This window comes from Capsicum annuum, chromosome 5, assembly GCF_002878395.1.
Source record: "Capsicum annuum cultivar UCD-10X-F1 chromosome 5, UCD10Xv1.1, whole genome shotgun sequence".
Classification (NCBI taxonomy): domain Eukaryota; kingdom Viridiplantae; phylum Streptophyta; class Magnoliopsida; order Solanales; family Solanaceae; genus Capsicum; species Capsicum annuum.
The window spans coordinates 102352775-102365922 of record NC_061115.1 but is presented as its reverse complement, the minus strand read 5'-3'; the positions used below and the strand labels follow the sequence as shown (position 1 = coordinate 102365922).

Genomic DNA, 13148 nt, shown 5'->3' with positions numbered 1-13148 from the left:
ATGGGAATAATACTTTTTTGGAATTTTTAATTTTGATACTTCTTTTTTTTATGATTTTCAAGATAACAAACCCAAGATTGACTTTGTAGGAACGAAATCAAGTGCTTGGCTTTGATACCAAATGATACAAGACGAAACTATAAAAATAAAAATGACACAAAAACAAAGAAAAACAAGACAATAAAGTAAAAGATAGATAGATTGACATGAACCGATAACGAGAGGACAACGAAGGGTAAGAACCAAAATGGAGTCATAAAGCTTTAATTACCGAATTTCTTCCCAACGGCTTATTCCCGATTCGTTTAGATCTGATTCTAAACTCTGTTTCAATACCAAACCCTAAAACTTCCTATCAATTACCAACAGCACCAGACACAAACGAGAACAGATTCCCGAGCACCCATATTTCTCACGAATCAAGAAACTCCCAACAAGTTTCTACAAAACACTCTCAAGTGTATTCAAAACATCATTCAACAACTAAGTCTAAAATAAAAAGGGTCCTAGCTATTTAGGCAAAAAGGTCTTTATTATAACTTGGGCCCAAAAGTAACCCAAGAGCCCAAAAATAATGCAATTGGCGCATATGCGCTCTCGAAGCCCAAGCGATCATCTAAACACGTCGTGGCTCAATGCTTTCGTGGATGACATCATCAAATATAGCTTCTCCCACGCTCCAAGCTATCCTTCAATCCCATATGTACTTCTCTAGGATGATCAAGTCATAGATTCTAAGGTTTAGCCCTTGAAGCATAGATCCCAAAAGAGTGAAGCTCATTTGGCTCGTATCATATAGGGCCCATCAGTATTGTGTTTGGAACTTGGATCACTTTTAGGCCCAATAGCATTTAGGGTCACTTTTGGGCCCATCTTGTAATAAGTAGCCCATGGTTATAAATAGCTAGGTTTTCCTTCATTTTTAGAGAGTTGATGAATGATATTTTGAGATTATATTTATGAGTGTTTATTTCAAGCTTGTTGGGAGCTTATTGATTGTTGAGAAATGTGGGTTGCTAGGGATTTCATTCCCGTGAGGTTCTCATAAGAGGTTGGTGTTTATTGGTAATCGATAGGAAGGTCTTAGGGTTTATTATACCCTTTGGTTGTCCTCTCTTTATCGATTTATATCAGTGTAGCTATCCTTCTATCCTTTTTATCCTTTACGTGTTTGTCTTGTTTTTCCTTTGTTTTTCGTGTTTTGTGTTGTTTTCATCGTTCGAATTTTTGTTCGTATCATCAAGACACAATATAGTAGTATCAACTGTCTACGGGCGTCGTAACTTGTTATTTAGTGATAAAAGTTGAGGAAAAGAAAAGGTATTTTTCTTTAAAAAGAATCAAAGAAAATAAAAAAGAGAAAAAAGAAGTAAAAAAGAAAAGTTGAGAGGAAAAAAAAAATAAAGGTTGAGAAAAAAATGAAAGAAAAAAACAAAACAAAAAGATAAAAGAAAAATAAAGGCTGAGAAAAAAAAAAAAAAAAAAAAGGATAAAATATAAAAACAAATAAAAATAAATAAATAAATAAATAAATAAATAGAAGTTGAAAGGAGAAAAGGGAAAACAGATGTTGAGAAAAACTAAAAAAAAAAAATCAAACTAAAATAAGAAATTTAAAAAAAATAGAAGTTGAAAAATAAATAAGCATTAAGAGTTGTTTAAAAATACTTGAAGTATAAAGGGGCGAGTAAGTATTTGCTTTATACATTAAAAAAAAAAAAAAGGAAGACTAGTTTTGTAGGATTTTTCTTATTGGGGGACAAAAAAGCAAAGTCACCCTACTAAGGGGGTCATTTCTGTAGTTCACCTGTAGTTTTAGGTGTTAAAATTTAAAAAATAAAATTATTATTTTGTTGTAAAAAAGTTGAAATTATTATTTTGTTGGTAAAAAGTTTCAGACGCGCACACATAAAACTTCAGTCACATATCTATACATGAAAAAGAATAAAAAGATGCTAAATGGGTTTGTTAGAGTTTGTTATTTAATGATATATGAAACTGATGTGTCAAATTTGAGCCTATTTGAAGTAGATTTGAATATTGAATTGTTGAATTTTGAAGGAAAGAAAAAAGAATTGTGCAAAACAAATTCAAACACACACATCTGAAAATGTAAGAAAATCTTTATACGTACTTCAAATGTGAATTTTCAACTTCAATCGCGTAAGCTTTAGTTATTCCCCAAAACAAAAACTTATTAAAAAAAGGGTAATTTTAACACACTAATTAGATAGCAACTCCGTATTTGTGCACTACGCCCAGTTTTGACTTACGTTAGAAAGGATAGAACATGGCATGTCATTGTCATAGGTCATAACCATAACAAACTATATAACCGAGAATCTAGACCGACTAATCGTCTCATTTCTGCTGTAGTTTTTTCAGATATTAAGGATGATTGTTGAAATACAGTCTGCATTGAAGATAATTTGGTTCATCTTGTATTAGTAATTGCAATTTCTCGATTTCTTCTTGTATTGATGATGGTGTTTCCTTGTATCAATAGTAGATGGGTAGGTAATTTTCTAAGTAGAACAAATTTACTGTAAGGAAAAATTTATATTTTGGTCACTCAGCTTTTATTGGGTAATTTGGTAATCCAATTTCATTTCATGATTCCCATATATAGTGTAGTGTAGATACATAAATAGATAACAAGCAAAAAAAAGGATAGCTATAGATTGGAGACATTAAAAGGTGCTACTGGGTATTGGTGTTGTTGCAAATAGCTTTAGCTACCAACAAGACCGCAAATTCACAAAGCATTTCATGTTTCTCGACTAAAGAAAATGGTAGGACCAAACGCACCGGCAGAAAGCGCTTCTTGAAGTAAACGATGCACCAAAACTACTACCGTAAACGAAGTAATCACAATTTCTTCTGGTAGGTATAACTCATATTTTTCTCTGCACAGAGAGATTTTCAACTTTATTACATACAGCTCTTGATTTGTTTTTGATTTTTTGTCTTTTCTTTGAAAAGCCTTTCCAATGCTATAGGTTCCAAATTTTCACAGATCCAACATGTTAGCGGCATTGAGTTTTAGTGTCCAAATTTTGATGATCGTCTGGACAACAGATGAACTCAATGCACACTCACACTCCAACAAACTTGATTAAGGCGGATGTATCAAGAGCAGTGAACTCTTTTACAGCATTAAGCACATCATGCGCAAGTTTTACAGCATCCTCGTTGCTTGATGCCTAAAATGACTAGTCTATATCAGATTACTGTAGGCGCAGAAAATTGCAAGAGCATAAGAAATAATTAGAAGGAATAGTTCTAACCTCAATATTAAGGGGTAGAACAGGGTCATGCAGCGAGAGTCTTAGAAGGAACCACCCTCCATAACCAGAAACTCTAATCTGTCATCAAACAAAATTGATCTTTAGACTACTATTCCTACGATATATCTGCGTGCAGATGTCTAAGGATTAGCAAATGACGGTAAAAGGTCAGAGACCGACGGCAGGATACGTACGATGATACAGCACATGCAGCAACTACAACTAGATTAATGAAATATGCTAGCCATATACAATTGCTGCTCAGTGCTCACTGTGCTCCAATTTGAAGGAACATAAATAAAAATTCAATGATATCAACAAGAATAACTTCACATGCTTCTGCTTAGACAAAAACCGTAAGCTTACCCCTTCATAATTAACAGGTGCTTTCAGAAGCTTAGCATTCGACTCAACTGTATTCTCAAGTTGCTTTAACACTGCTTCACCATAATCACGGAAGGATCTGGAGACACAAGCATGTTCTTCAATTTACAGAAATACAATAAGCTCGGCCAAATTAAATTGCGAGGGACGCCATAGCATACCCTCCTTTAAGATCTGAGTGGTTCTGATCAATCTTTAGTCTAAGTTCAACATCAACAGTTGGTTCTTCAAGACCCTCCACCATGTCAGTCAAGACTTTGCTGCTGCCGCCTACTCCTGATGTTCTAGCCGATGCAAGCTTATTCAGTAACTTCACCTGCAAGTGACGAAAACCAACAAACAAGGTTTTGAAAATCTACTGAAAACAAAAATCATAGAGCCCAGAGATTAGTTTTGGTAGAAATGTACCATAAGGTATGCACCATCGTCAAGCCAATGATTCTCCTTGAGAGCTCCATGGCCACTAGTTTCAATAGCCAAATGTGCTTCTTCACCGACAGAGTTCTGTCAATATTCTACTATTAAGTAAAATCTGTCTCAGAGAAACTTAAACACTTGGCAACAAGGATTTGAAGCAATATTAGAAAAGCAAAGAATTTGGAAAGTCCAGTCATAAGCCATCTTTTTAGGCGTACAAGTTTTTCAGTTTTGGAGCTTGAGGCGGTAGTTTCCTCAAGCAGAAAGTTCGAATGCAGTATATACTAGACTAAGCTCATGGAGAAAAAAAAGATTCTCTGTCAGATGATTCCAGTTTCTCTCAATGCCCAAGCCTGAAAGTTTGTAATTATATCGAAGAGAGTGCTCAATTTTCGAAATGAACCCACAAGTTCTTGTTGCTAGTTTCTCCCCTGGATCGATAATTTTCAGATTGCTTTATCACCCCAGGTGAACAAAGGTAAAAGAAATTCAATAGAAGCAAGAGAAAGTTAAAGTGACAGCACTCTCTCCTAAAGTTAGTCACATGTTTGTGTAGTCGAAGAATTCATAAAAGGACCGAGCGTAATGCAACAAATTCTTGATGGAAACTAGTAAATCCATGAATTATAAACAGAACGTAAAAGTTTGAGATAACTTGTTAAATGCCGAACAGAAGTCAGGGATCAGAGCTCACTCTTTTCTTTACTAAAAAGCAAAAGAGATTGCAAGGAAACAAGTGGTCTCATACAACTTTCTGGAGTCATAAAGTGTTTTCACAATATTAGGTAGGATGTGAAGTTTCCGTTTCAAGAAAGAGGACTTCTTTTTCTTTTAGGGGGATGATGGAGATTATTCAACACAATCCGAGTTGTGAAGGACAGAAGATTTGGATCAAACTAAAATATACCTACAAGCTACAACTACTATGTTTTGGAGAGATGGTACTTCTTTCATTGGAGAAAGGTGAATAAAAGAATGCGATGACATGACAACCACAAGCGCATGAAACAGAATAAAAACCATTTTATTAAGACATGTTGCTATCTGAGACACTCTGCAATTGGACAATCCACGCAACCAAATACGACAATGAAATGATCCATCTTATGATGGACGTGCTAATATGTTTACAAAGATGAAGAGACCATTGAAATGCTACTATCAGAATTCAGAACCATGAATCAAATAACCAAATCATACCAGACGAATAGCCTCGTCAATTACATTCTTGTATCCTCTTTTGAACCTGTGATGCTTCCCTCCTGCAATAATATTATTAATATTAGCATCCATTCTCATAATAAGGGTATCACAAGTGACTTCGACTTCTCATCTGACCTAGTTTTTTTTCAATAAATGTTGTCAGCCCATCTGATGTTACACTGTCTGTGACAATAGTGGTTCCAGGATGCTGGTCAAATATTAACAGAAGTAGCAGGCAGTTAAAGATGCTTGTTAGAGCAGAGTTCTAGAAACACTTATCAAAAGGAGACACTCACTTCCTCCAAAATAATTGCGGACATTAAAGCAATCAAACGGTTTCGGTTAAATTCACGACCACTCAAATCCACAGCCGCAGATCTGACCAAAACACGTATCAGAAAAGGAAACTAACCAACGACTACCTCCATTGAAAGCAAAGACTTGTTATGGAACGTCACCTGTCAACATCTGTATCAAAAATGATTCCCAAATCAGCCCTGTTGTGTAGTACCGCCTTGGTGATAGCTTTCATGGCTGTCTTATCCTCTGGGTTAGGTATATGATTGGGAAATAAACCTAGCATGCCAATTAAATAATTAGCTAGTGACACGGAGAAATATGCATGTGAAAATTGCAGGCATCTTACCATCTGGCTCCAAAAACTGACTGCCAGAAGTAATAGTACCCAGCGGCTCAAGCACCTTATCCTGAATATCCAGCAAAATAAATATGACCAAAGGATCTAAAGAGCAACAATGGGAAAAGATATAAGTGATATACCCTGAGATTTTAAGTTACAAATTAAGCTGATTAAAAATTTTAAATATATCTTAAAGACCTTTTAATAGTCCTCAAAGTTCCCTTTCCACTGGTGTAGCTTCAAGTGATAACTTTTGATGCATTTTAGTCCCTTCCACGTTGACGAGAGTTGAAAGCCAATATATAAAGTAAAAACATACTCCTTTCTAGTGTAACTATTTTAGCTTGAGTCAACAGGCTGGGACGGACCCAACTTAAAATGTATTTCAAAGAAACTGGACCTAATGGAAGACAAAATGCTAATATTCTGATTAGTTTTAGAGTATGGTATGCAGTTCCCATTTAACTTTTGCAGGGTATACTATTAAAAAGGTATAGAGAGTAAGGAAAGATTTACAGTTCAAGAAAATGGGATCATGTTGGCATGGCAGCCAAAGAGAATATAGCACTATCTTTTTGCAATTTAAAGTAACCAAAATTTCTCAACAATGTAATACTAGCTTTTTCTCAACTTCTTGGTTTTTCTGTTAATTTTCCAGTCGCCCGCTAACTGTAATCCCTGATCTTTCATAACTCCTAGAAGCTCCTAACATCTAATTATTATTGACTGCAGGGAAGAACAATGGTAACTGCACAGTCAATCAAATACATGAAGATCAGAATGAGATAATAACACTCATCTAAATACAGCAGCAAAGAAACAGTTAAACCATCAGAGGACTGATTAGTCGTCAACTAGTCCTGTAACCGATACAAGGATTTGGGAAATTTTAATACCATAAGTGGTTCTCAATGAAACAGTTCAAAATTAAGTAGCTAGCAAAGATATCAGCTTTATTAATCTTCAGAATTTAATTCCTCAGACTTCCTAGGTACACCGATTGTTAATCAAAGACTTTAGAATAGTGTGATAAACATGTGCATAGAAAGTTTAAAATGTTTTAGAAGTCCCAACGATTCAACTAGTTTCATTAAACTTTCCGTGTTTAAAGAACGTTTCCCAAAAGAATTTACTTGTTAGTCACAACTTCAGAAACAAATGTACAACAACAACAACATACCCAATGTATTCCCACATAGTGGGGTCTAGGGAGGATAGAGTGTACGCAGACCATACCACTACCCCCAGGTGAAGTAGAGATGCTTCCGATAGACCCCCGGCTCAAGACCGATAGCAGTATAACAAACACAAAACATAAAAGCATATAAACTAATGCAGTATGCAAAATAAACTAACACTGCTAGCTAATACAGGAAACAATACAGCCACAAGATAATACTACAAACTATCTAATCGAAATCATAGACGTCACCAAAACACCACAAACAGAGAAACTCCAGACGCAAACAAAGTACTCTTCCCTGCTGTTATGGACGCACTCCTACCCCTTAACCCTCTACCCTAATCCGCTTCCTCCACACCTTCCTATCAAGGGTCATGTCCTCCGTAAGCTGTAACTGCTTCATATCATGTCTAATCACCTCCCTCCAATATTACTTCGGCTTACCTCTACCCCACACAAAACCATCCATAGCCAACCTCTCACGCCTCCGTACTAGAGCATCCGAACCCCCCCCTCCCCCCATCACATGCCCGAACCAACGTAACCTCACTTCTCGCATTTTGTCCGCCACTGAGGTCACTCCCACCTTCTCCAGAATAATCTCATTCCTAACCCTATCTCTCCTGGTAAGGTCACACATTCCATTGCAACATCCTCATCTCCACCACCTTCAACTTTTGGATATGGGAGTTCTCAACTGGCCAATACTCCGCTCCATACAACATAGCCGGTTGGACTGCTACTTTGTAGAACTTACCTTTAAGATTCGGAGGAACCTTCTTATCACACAAGACTCCTGAAGCGAGCCTACACTTCAACCACCCTACACCAATACAGTGTGTGACATCCTCGTCAATCTCACCATAGACCCACAATACTAGAAACTCTCCCTTTCCTGAATGGCCTGAGAACCCAGAAAATAAGGATCTTCATATTGTAGCATCCAAGGTTGTGGCCGGCCGATGTGGCATAAGGGTCAATAAAGTGGGTTGAGAACCATGAAGTCTCAGGTTCAAATTCCAATACTAGGAGATTTCTTTTCATCTGTCCAAGCCTCGGTAGACAGAATTTCCAGGTATTAGACATCCCAAAAGTCTAATCAGATATCTATGCAACATATAATTTCATTCTGACATTACAAATAAAAGTACAAAGATGCCTTTTTCTACTCTTAATTGAATTCCTCCCTCCTTCAAAAGGTCCTACTGTTGCTTTCCCTTGATAGTTACCAGATGATACATAAAACAGTGCTTATCTTTTTTCTCTTGGGGAAAACAGTGCTTATCTTTTTTCTCTTGGGGTCCAATTAGCACATCGTCCAACCTCTCCTTTCCTCTGCAACTTTGGTAGGATGAGACCTTGTGAAATTAACTTATCAAAAAGAAAGTTGTCAGATAACTAAGTTGCTCTACATACCTAGAGATATCGAAACCACTGAATCTGACAAATAATGATGAGAGACCTGAACAGTGATGTGAGATTGGTCCATGGATGTGGGTGGGGACTGAGAAATTCGGGTAAGGGTGTTGTGGAAATTGATGAAATAAAAAAGTGCAGATAAGTATGATAAGTTATGGAAATAGTACCAACCCTATAACAAATACAGATGCGCACACAATATAAACAAACATCTTTTTCTTTCTAAGTTACAGCTAGCGGTTTTCTTGGTTCAGAAGGTTTTCATGTGTATGGAAGGCAAAAACTGTCAAGGCATGCTACAAGGCTAAAAACTTACCACAAAGAATCCACCTGCTCCATTCCCTGCATCAACAACGATATGGAATCCCTCCAGTGGCTTTTCTGAGTATTGAACCACCAAAAGAAGGAAATGAGAAAAAGGATGAATGAGCACTAGCAACATCCTGAACAACACTAGGTCAAAGAAACAATTAAGGTAGATTTTCTGAAGACAGTCGAGATATTTTAGATTGGAAGTACACGAAACTCTTTAAACAGAGAGATGATTAGTCACAGGTTAATTACCACACTGGAAGTTCCCAGTTTCATTGGAGTGCCATCACAAATTAACTTTATGATTTGCATCCGTTTCCTAAAAACAATCATATTCTCATTAATGCAGAACATGGTAAAAGTACCTATATTCCCTGCAGCTTTGCGTACTGCTGCTACAAGATTAGATGCGTAAACAGACATGTAATCCACTCGTTTCACATAGAGAGCAGCTTTTTCCGCCCCCTTAGAATCATCACTTGAAATATTTTTGTATATATCAGCAGCTCGCTCCAAGATATCTTTGATCTCGGGTTTCCCAAGCCCTCCCACACTTGTAAAGAACTTGAAACCATTCCTGTTGTAGGGAAGATGGCTTGCTGTTGGCAAACAAACTTATCATAAAAAAGAATTATCCAGCCAGCATTAAGCCAATTCTAATACTATTGAATTGTATGAACCAAGCAGGCATACATGAGAAGCAGCAGCACTTCTCCACTAGCAATTAACAGATGGTATAAACAACTTACACCTCCAAGGATAGAAGTAATATTGAATTTACATCTCAATTCATACTAGATAACAAATTCATGCACTCACCTGTTACCATTATGGAACCATCCACTGGACAGGAAAATTCATCATTTACTGTAAGAGTGCTATTGAACATGGCTGGAGTGGATGCCAACCTACCATGGGGAATAAGAAGGGGGGTGACAGAGAAAGGCACTATTGTTAGGCATGTCAGCACTTAAATGACGCCAAATAAACAAGTTAAACCAAAGAAAGATGATATGCACCTATATCTCTTCAATCTTGTAGATTTTAGGAAAGAAAAGAAAGCTTCCCTGTATTTCAATGTCTTTTAAATTACATAAGGGGTATTTATACAATGAATCCTGCGACTAATTAAGAAAATACAATCAATAATAGTAAAAGAAAATATTATATTCCTATAATTATGCTAGGACTACGATATCTCCTAAAATCAAGCTAATAATTAACACAATCAACACCATCCCCCTCAAGTTGGAGCAAAGATGTTTCACATGCCCAACTAACAAGCCAAAAGTATGGAAAGCTCTTTTTCTGCCTGTTGTAGGCACATCCGCTAGTTGTTTTTCTGACGTTACATGAAACAAACTCAAGGTACCACTAATAACTTTTTTCTTTGATAAAGTGCCAACCAATTTTCAATGTTATGTCCAGTCAAGTTGAACAGAACTCTGGGGTATACCGACTCCCGCTTTGTTGATGCAGTACAAGGAAACTCTCCCTTTTCAGAAAATCTCAGTTCTTCCAGTAACTTTTGTAGCCATAGAAGCTCACAAACACTCTTGAGACATAGCTCTATATTCTGCTTCCGTAGATCTGGCAATTATACTTTGCTTCTTGCTTCTCCAAATAATTAGGTTCCTTCCTGTGAGTGTGTAAGTAACGAGACAGAGATCTTTTGTCAGCTATGCCCAATCTGTGTATGTAAAAGCTTCATGCTTCAGAGAAAAGCAAACCTTTCACTGGTGCAGACCTTAGATACTGCAAAATATGACAGATAGCTTGCACATGAGGATCTCATGGATCATGCATGAACTGACTCACAAAGCTGATTGAATAGGCTATGTCTAGTCTAGTGTGAGAGAGAGAAATGAATCCTACAACCAACCTCTTATATCTATTCTTATCAACTGACTGCCATCTCCTGTTTGTAACTTGTGATTACTTCTTTTCAATAGGAGATTCTGCATGGCATGCAACCTGTCATACCAGTTTCTTTCAAGAGATCTAGAATCTACTTCCTTTAAGAAATCAACTTCAATCCCAAGAAATACTGCAACTTACCTAGATTTTTGATCTCAAATTCTTGTGCTAAAAGATTCTTCAATTGGATAGCTTTTAATTGGATCATCACCTGTCATTACTATATCATCAAAACATAAACTATGAGAAGAACGAGTTTACCCAATTGATATCTTATGCAGAGTAGGTGATCGACATTGCTTTGTTGGTAACCAAAAGGGATCACCATTTTGCAAAATCTGTCAAACCAAGTTCTAAGGTAATCCATAAGGGATCTCCAAATACACCTCTTCTTTTAACTCTCCATGAAGAATGCATTTTTCACATCTAGATGTTACAAGTCTCGATCAAGATTCTGCGCTGGACATAATAATGCTCATAGTGTTCATCTTTGCAATGGGGAAAATGTCTCCTGATAATCAACTCCATAAATTTGAGTAAATCCCTTAGCCATCAATCCTGGTTTGAATTTTTCAATCGAGTAATCAAAGTACCAATTTTTCAAGTCTCATTTTTTGCAAAACCTTTAATTTTACTATCATATCTTGCTTCGATCTGCAAAAGGTTCCCAAACAAGGGAAAGGCTTAATAAGAGGGAGAAAGGAAACTATAGGAGACAAAATTAGATGAAGGATGTTTGGTACAAGATCGAACTGTTTTTCTACGAGCAATAGGCAAACCTTTTTGTTGAGAAGACAAGCAATAGGCAAACCAAACTCATTAGGGAATGTCCTTTATGTTGAGAAGACGAGCAATAGGCAAACCTAACTCATTAGGGAATGTAGATAACTCACCTTAAAGGATTCAGCTTCAACAGAGTAATAATGGCTCTATCTGCTCTATTTCTCCTTGAGTAAGTTATCAAATCAAGTCTATCGAAACACCCAACGGTCTACCCCTGAATTCTGCCTCCAATTTCACTCCCCTGTGGTAGTGATTTCAACAGTGGAACTAGGTAGAATCATCCCTTCCTCCTTGTTTCTCTCCCCTGAAGAGGTGATGGTGTAATACTGAAACAGCGCTCAGACTTTCGAAAGATAACATTCATGGATATCCTGGAGGAAGGATGATAGCATTGGCACCCCCCTCCAGTATCTTTGTCGTAGATTCATGATGAACATAAGAGATCTTGCCACTGCTAAGTTCTAACAAATGCCTATTTTTTTCTTTCAGCAATCCTATCTTGTGCAATAGTAGAGACAACTAGTTTAAAGCCCATTGAACTCCAGATAAACACCAAATATTTTTTTATGTATTCTGCGTCATTGTTCATTTGCAAGATTTTTCTCTTAGCCTCAAATTGAGTACAAATCATCTTATGAAATGGTGAAAGCAAGAAAAAATCTCACTTTTGGCTGTTAGCAAATACACTCAATTCATCCCAGTGCAACAATGAATGAAGGAAATAAACCATCAATTTTCAGACAAAGAAACAGTTGAATAAGACCCTATAGACAACATATCCAGTGTAATCCCACAAGTGGGGTCTGGGGAGGGTAGGATACACCTCACCCCTACATTTGTGGGGTAGAGAGGTTGTTTCCTAATAATCGTAAGAGGAGTACTTTTATTATCAATCGAAGCGTAAGAGTTTCTAGTTTGTATGATATATTCACAAACATCACCAAAGAAAACAGTCAAACTCATTTTTTCACTCATTTTTTGAAAAAATAAAGGACATAAATAATGTAAAACAAATTTTTAACCCAAAAAAATTATGTAAAACAAAAAAGAATGGATGTCAATGCCTAAGCCACTGTATTATTTCTATGTTGACATCCTTATTTCCTCCAAAATATTGAGTGGAGTCTTGTGTCCCATCAAGCATGTACAAGTCATGCCATCTACCACTGCTAATCCTTTTCCTTGTTTGAAAATCCTTAAAACATAGATTAGGGGAGCCCTCAATACTACAAACTAGTTCTTTGGTTGTGGAGCTAACAGATTACAGGAAACTCAGGTACGTGAAGAATGAAAGAATGTAATATTATAATGTGTACAAATACAAAACATGTTCCAGAGATATGGGTTAGAGAGTGATTGGATATTCTGACATAAAACTCTAGCAAGATCCAGGGTTTCCATCCAAGGGTTTCAGCGAAGATTTTTGGAGGTTTCCTTCTTCATCTTCTTCTAAGAAGATGTTCTTCCTACTCTTACTTTAAGAGATCCGAACTCATGGGACAGTGCTTGGAAGCCAAGAGTTTAATAGAAGACCATTGCATGTGAGGCATGGGAGAGTTGTTTTGAAGCTTGGAGGTCTTTGGGGTTGTTTTACTGGGGCATC

At 36.8% G+C, this 13148-nt stretch overlaps 1 protein-coding gene across 4 annotated transcripts in view; it reads right to left on the bottom strand.

Moving 5' to 3' along the window:
* Window positions 1-2652: 2652 nt before the first annotated feature.
* LOC107870632 (phosphoglucomutase) overlaps window positions 2653-13148 on the bottom strand; it is a gene marked incomplete in the record, with an annotated part of 32709 nt that continues 22213 nt past the window's right edge. For 2 of the 4 annotated variants that reach the window (XM_047413114.1, XM_047413117.1), the window contains 13 exon segments: window positions 2653-3203; window positions 3288-3365; window positions 3654-3750; window positions 3833-3987; window positions 4080-4175; window positions 5289-5350; window positions 5427-5499; window positions 5588-5669; window positions 5750-5867; window positions 5938-5998; window positions 8850-8914; window positions 9211-9459; window positions 9665-9753. In XM_047413114.1, the coding sequence (XP_047269070.1) occupies window positions 3096-3203; window positions 3288-3365; window positions 3654-3750; window positions 3833-3987; window positions 4080-4175; window positions 5289-5350; window positions 5427-5499; window positions 5588-5669; window positions 5750-5867; window positions 5938-5998; window positions 8850-8914; window positions 9211-9459; window positions 9665-9753 (1333 nt within the window). 4 annotated transcript variants of the gene reach the window in all.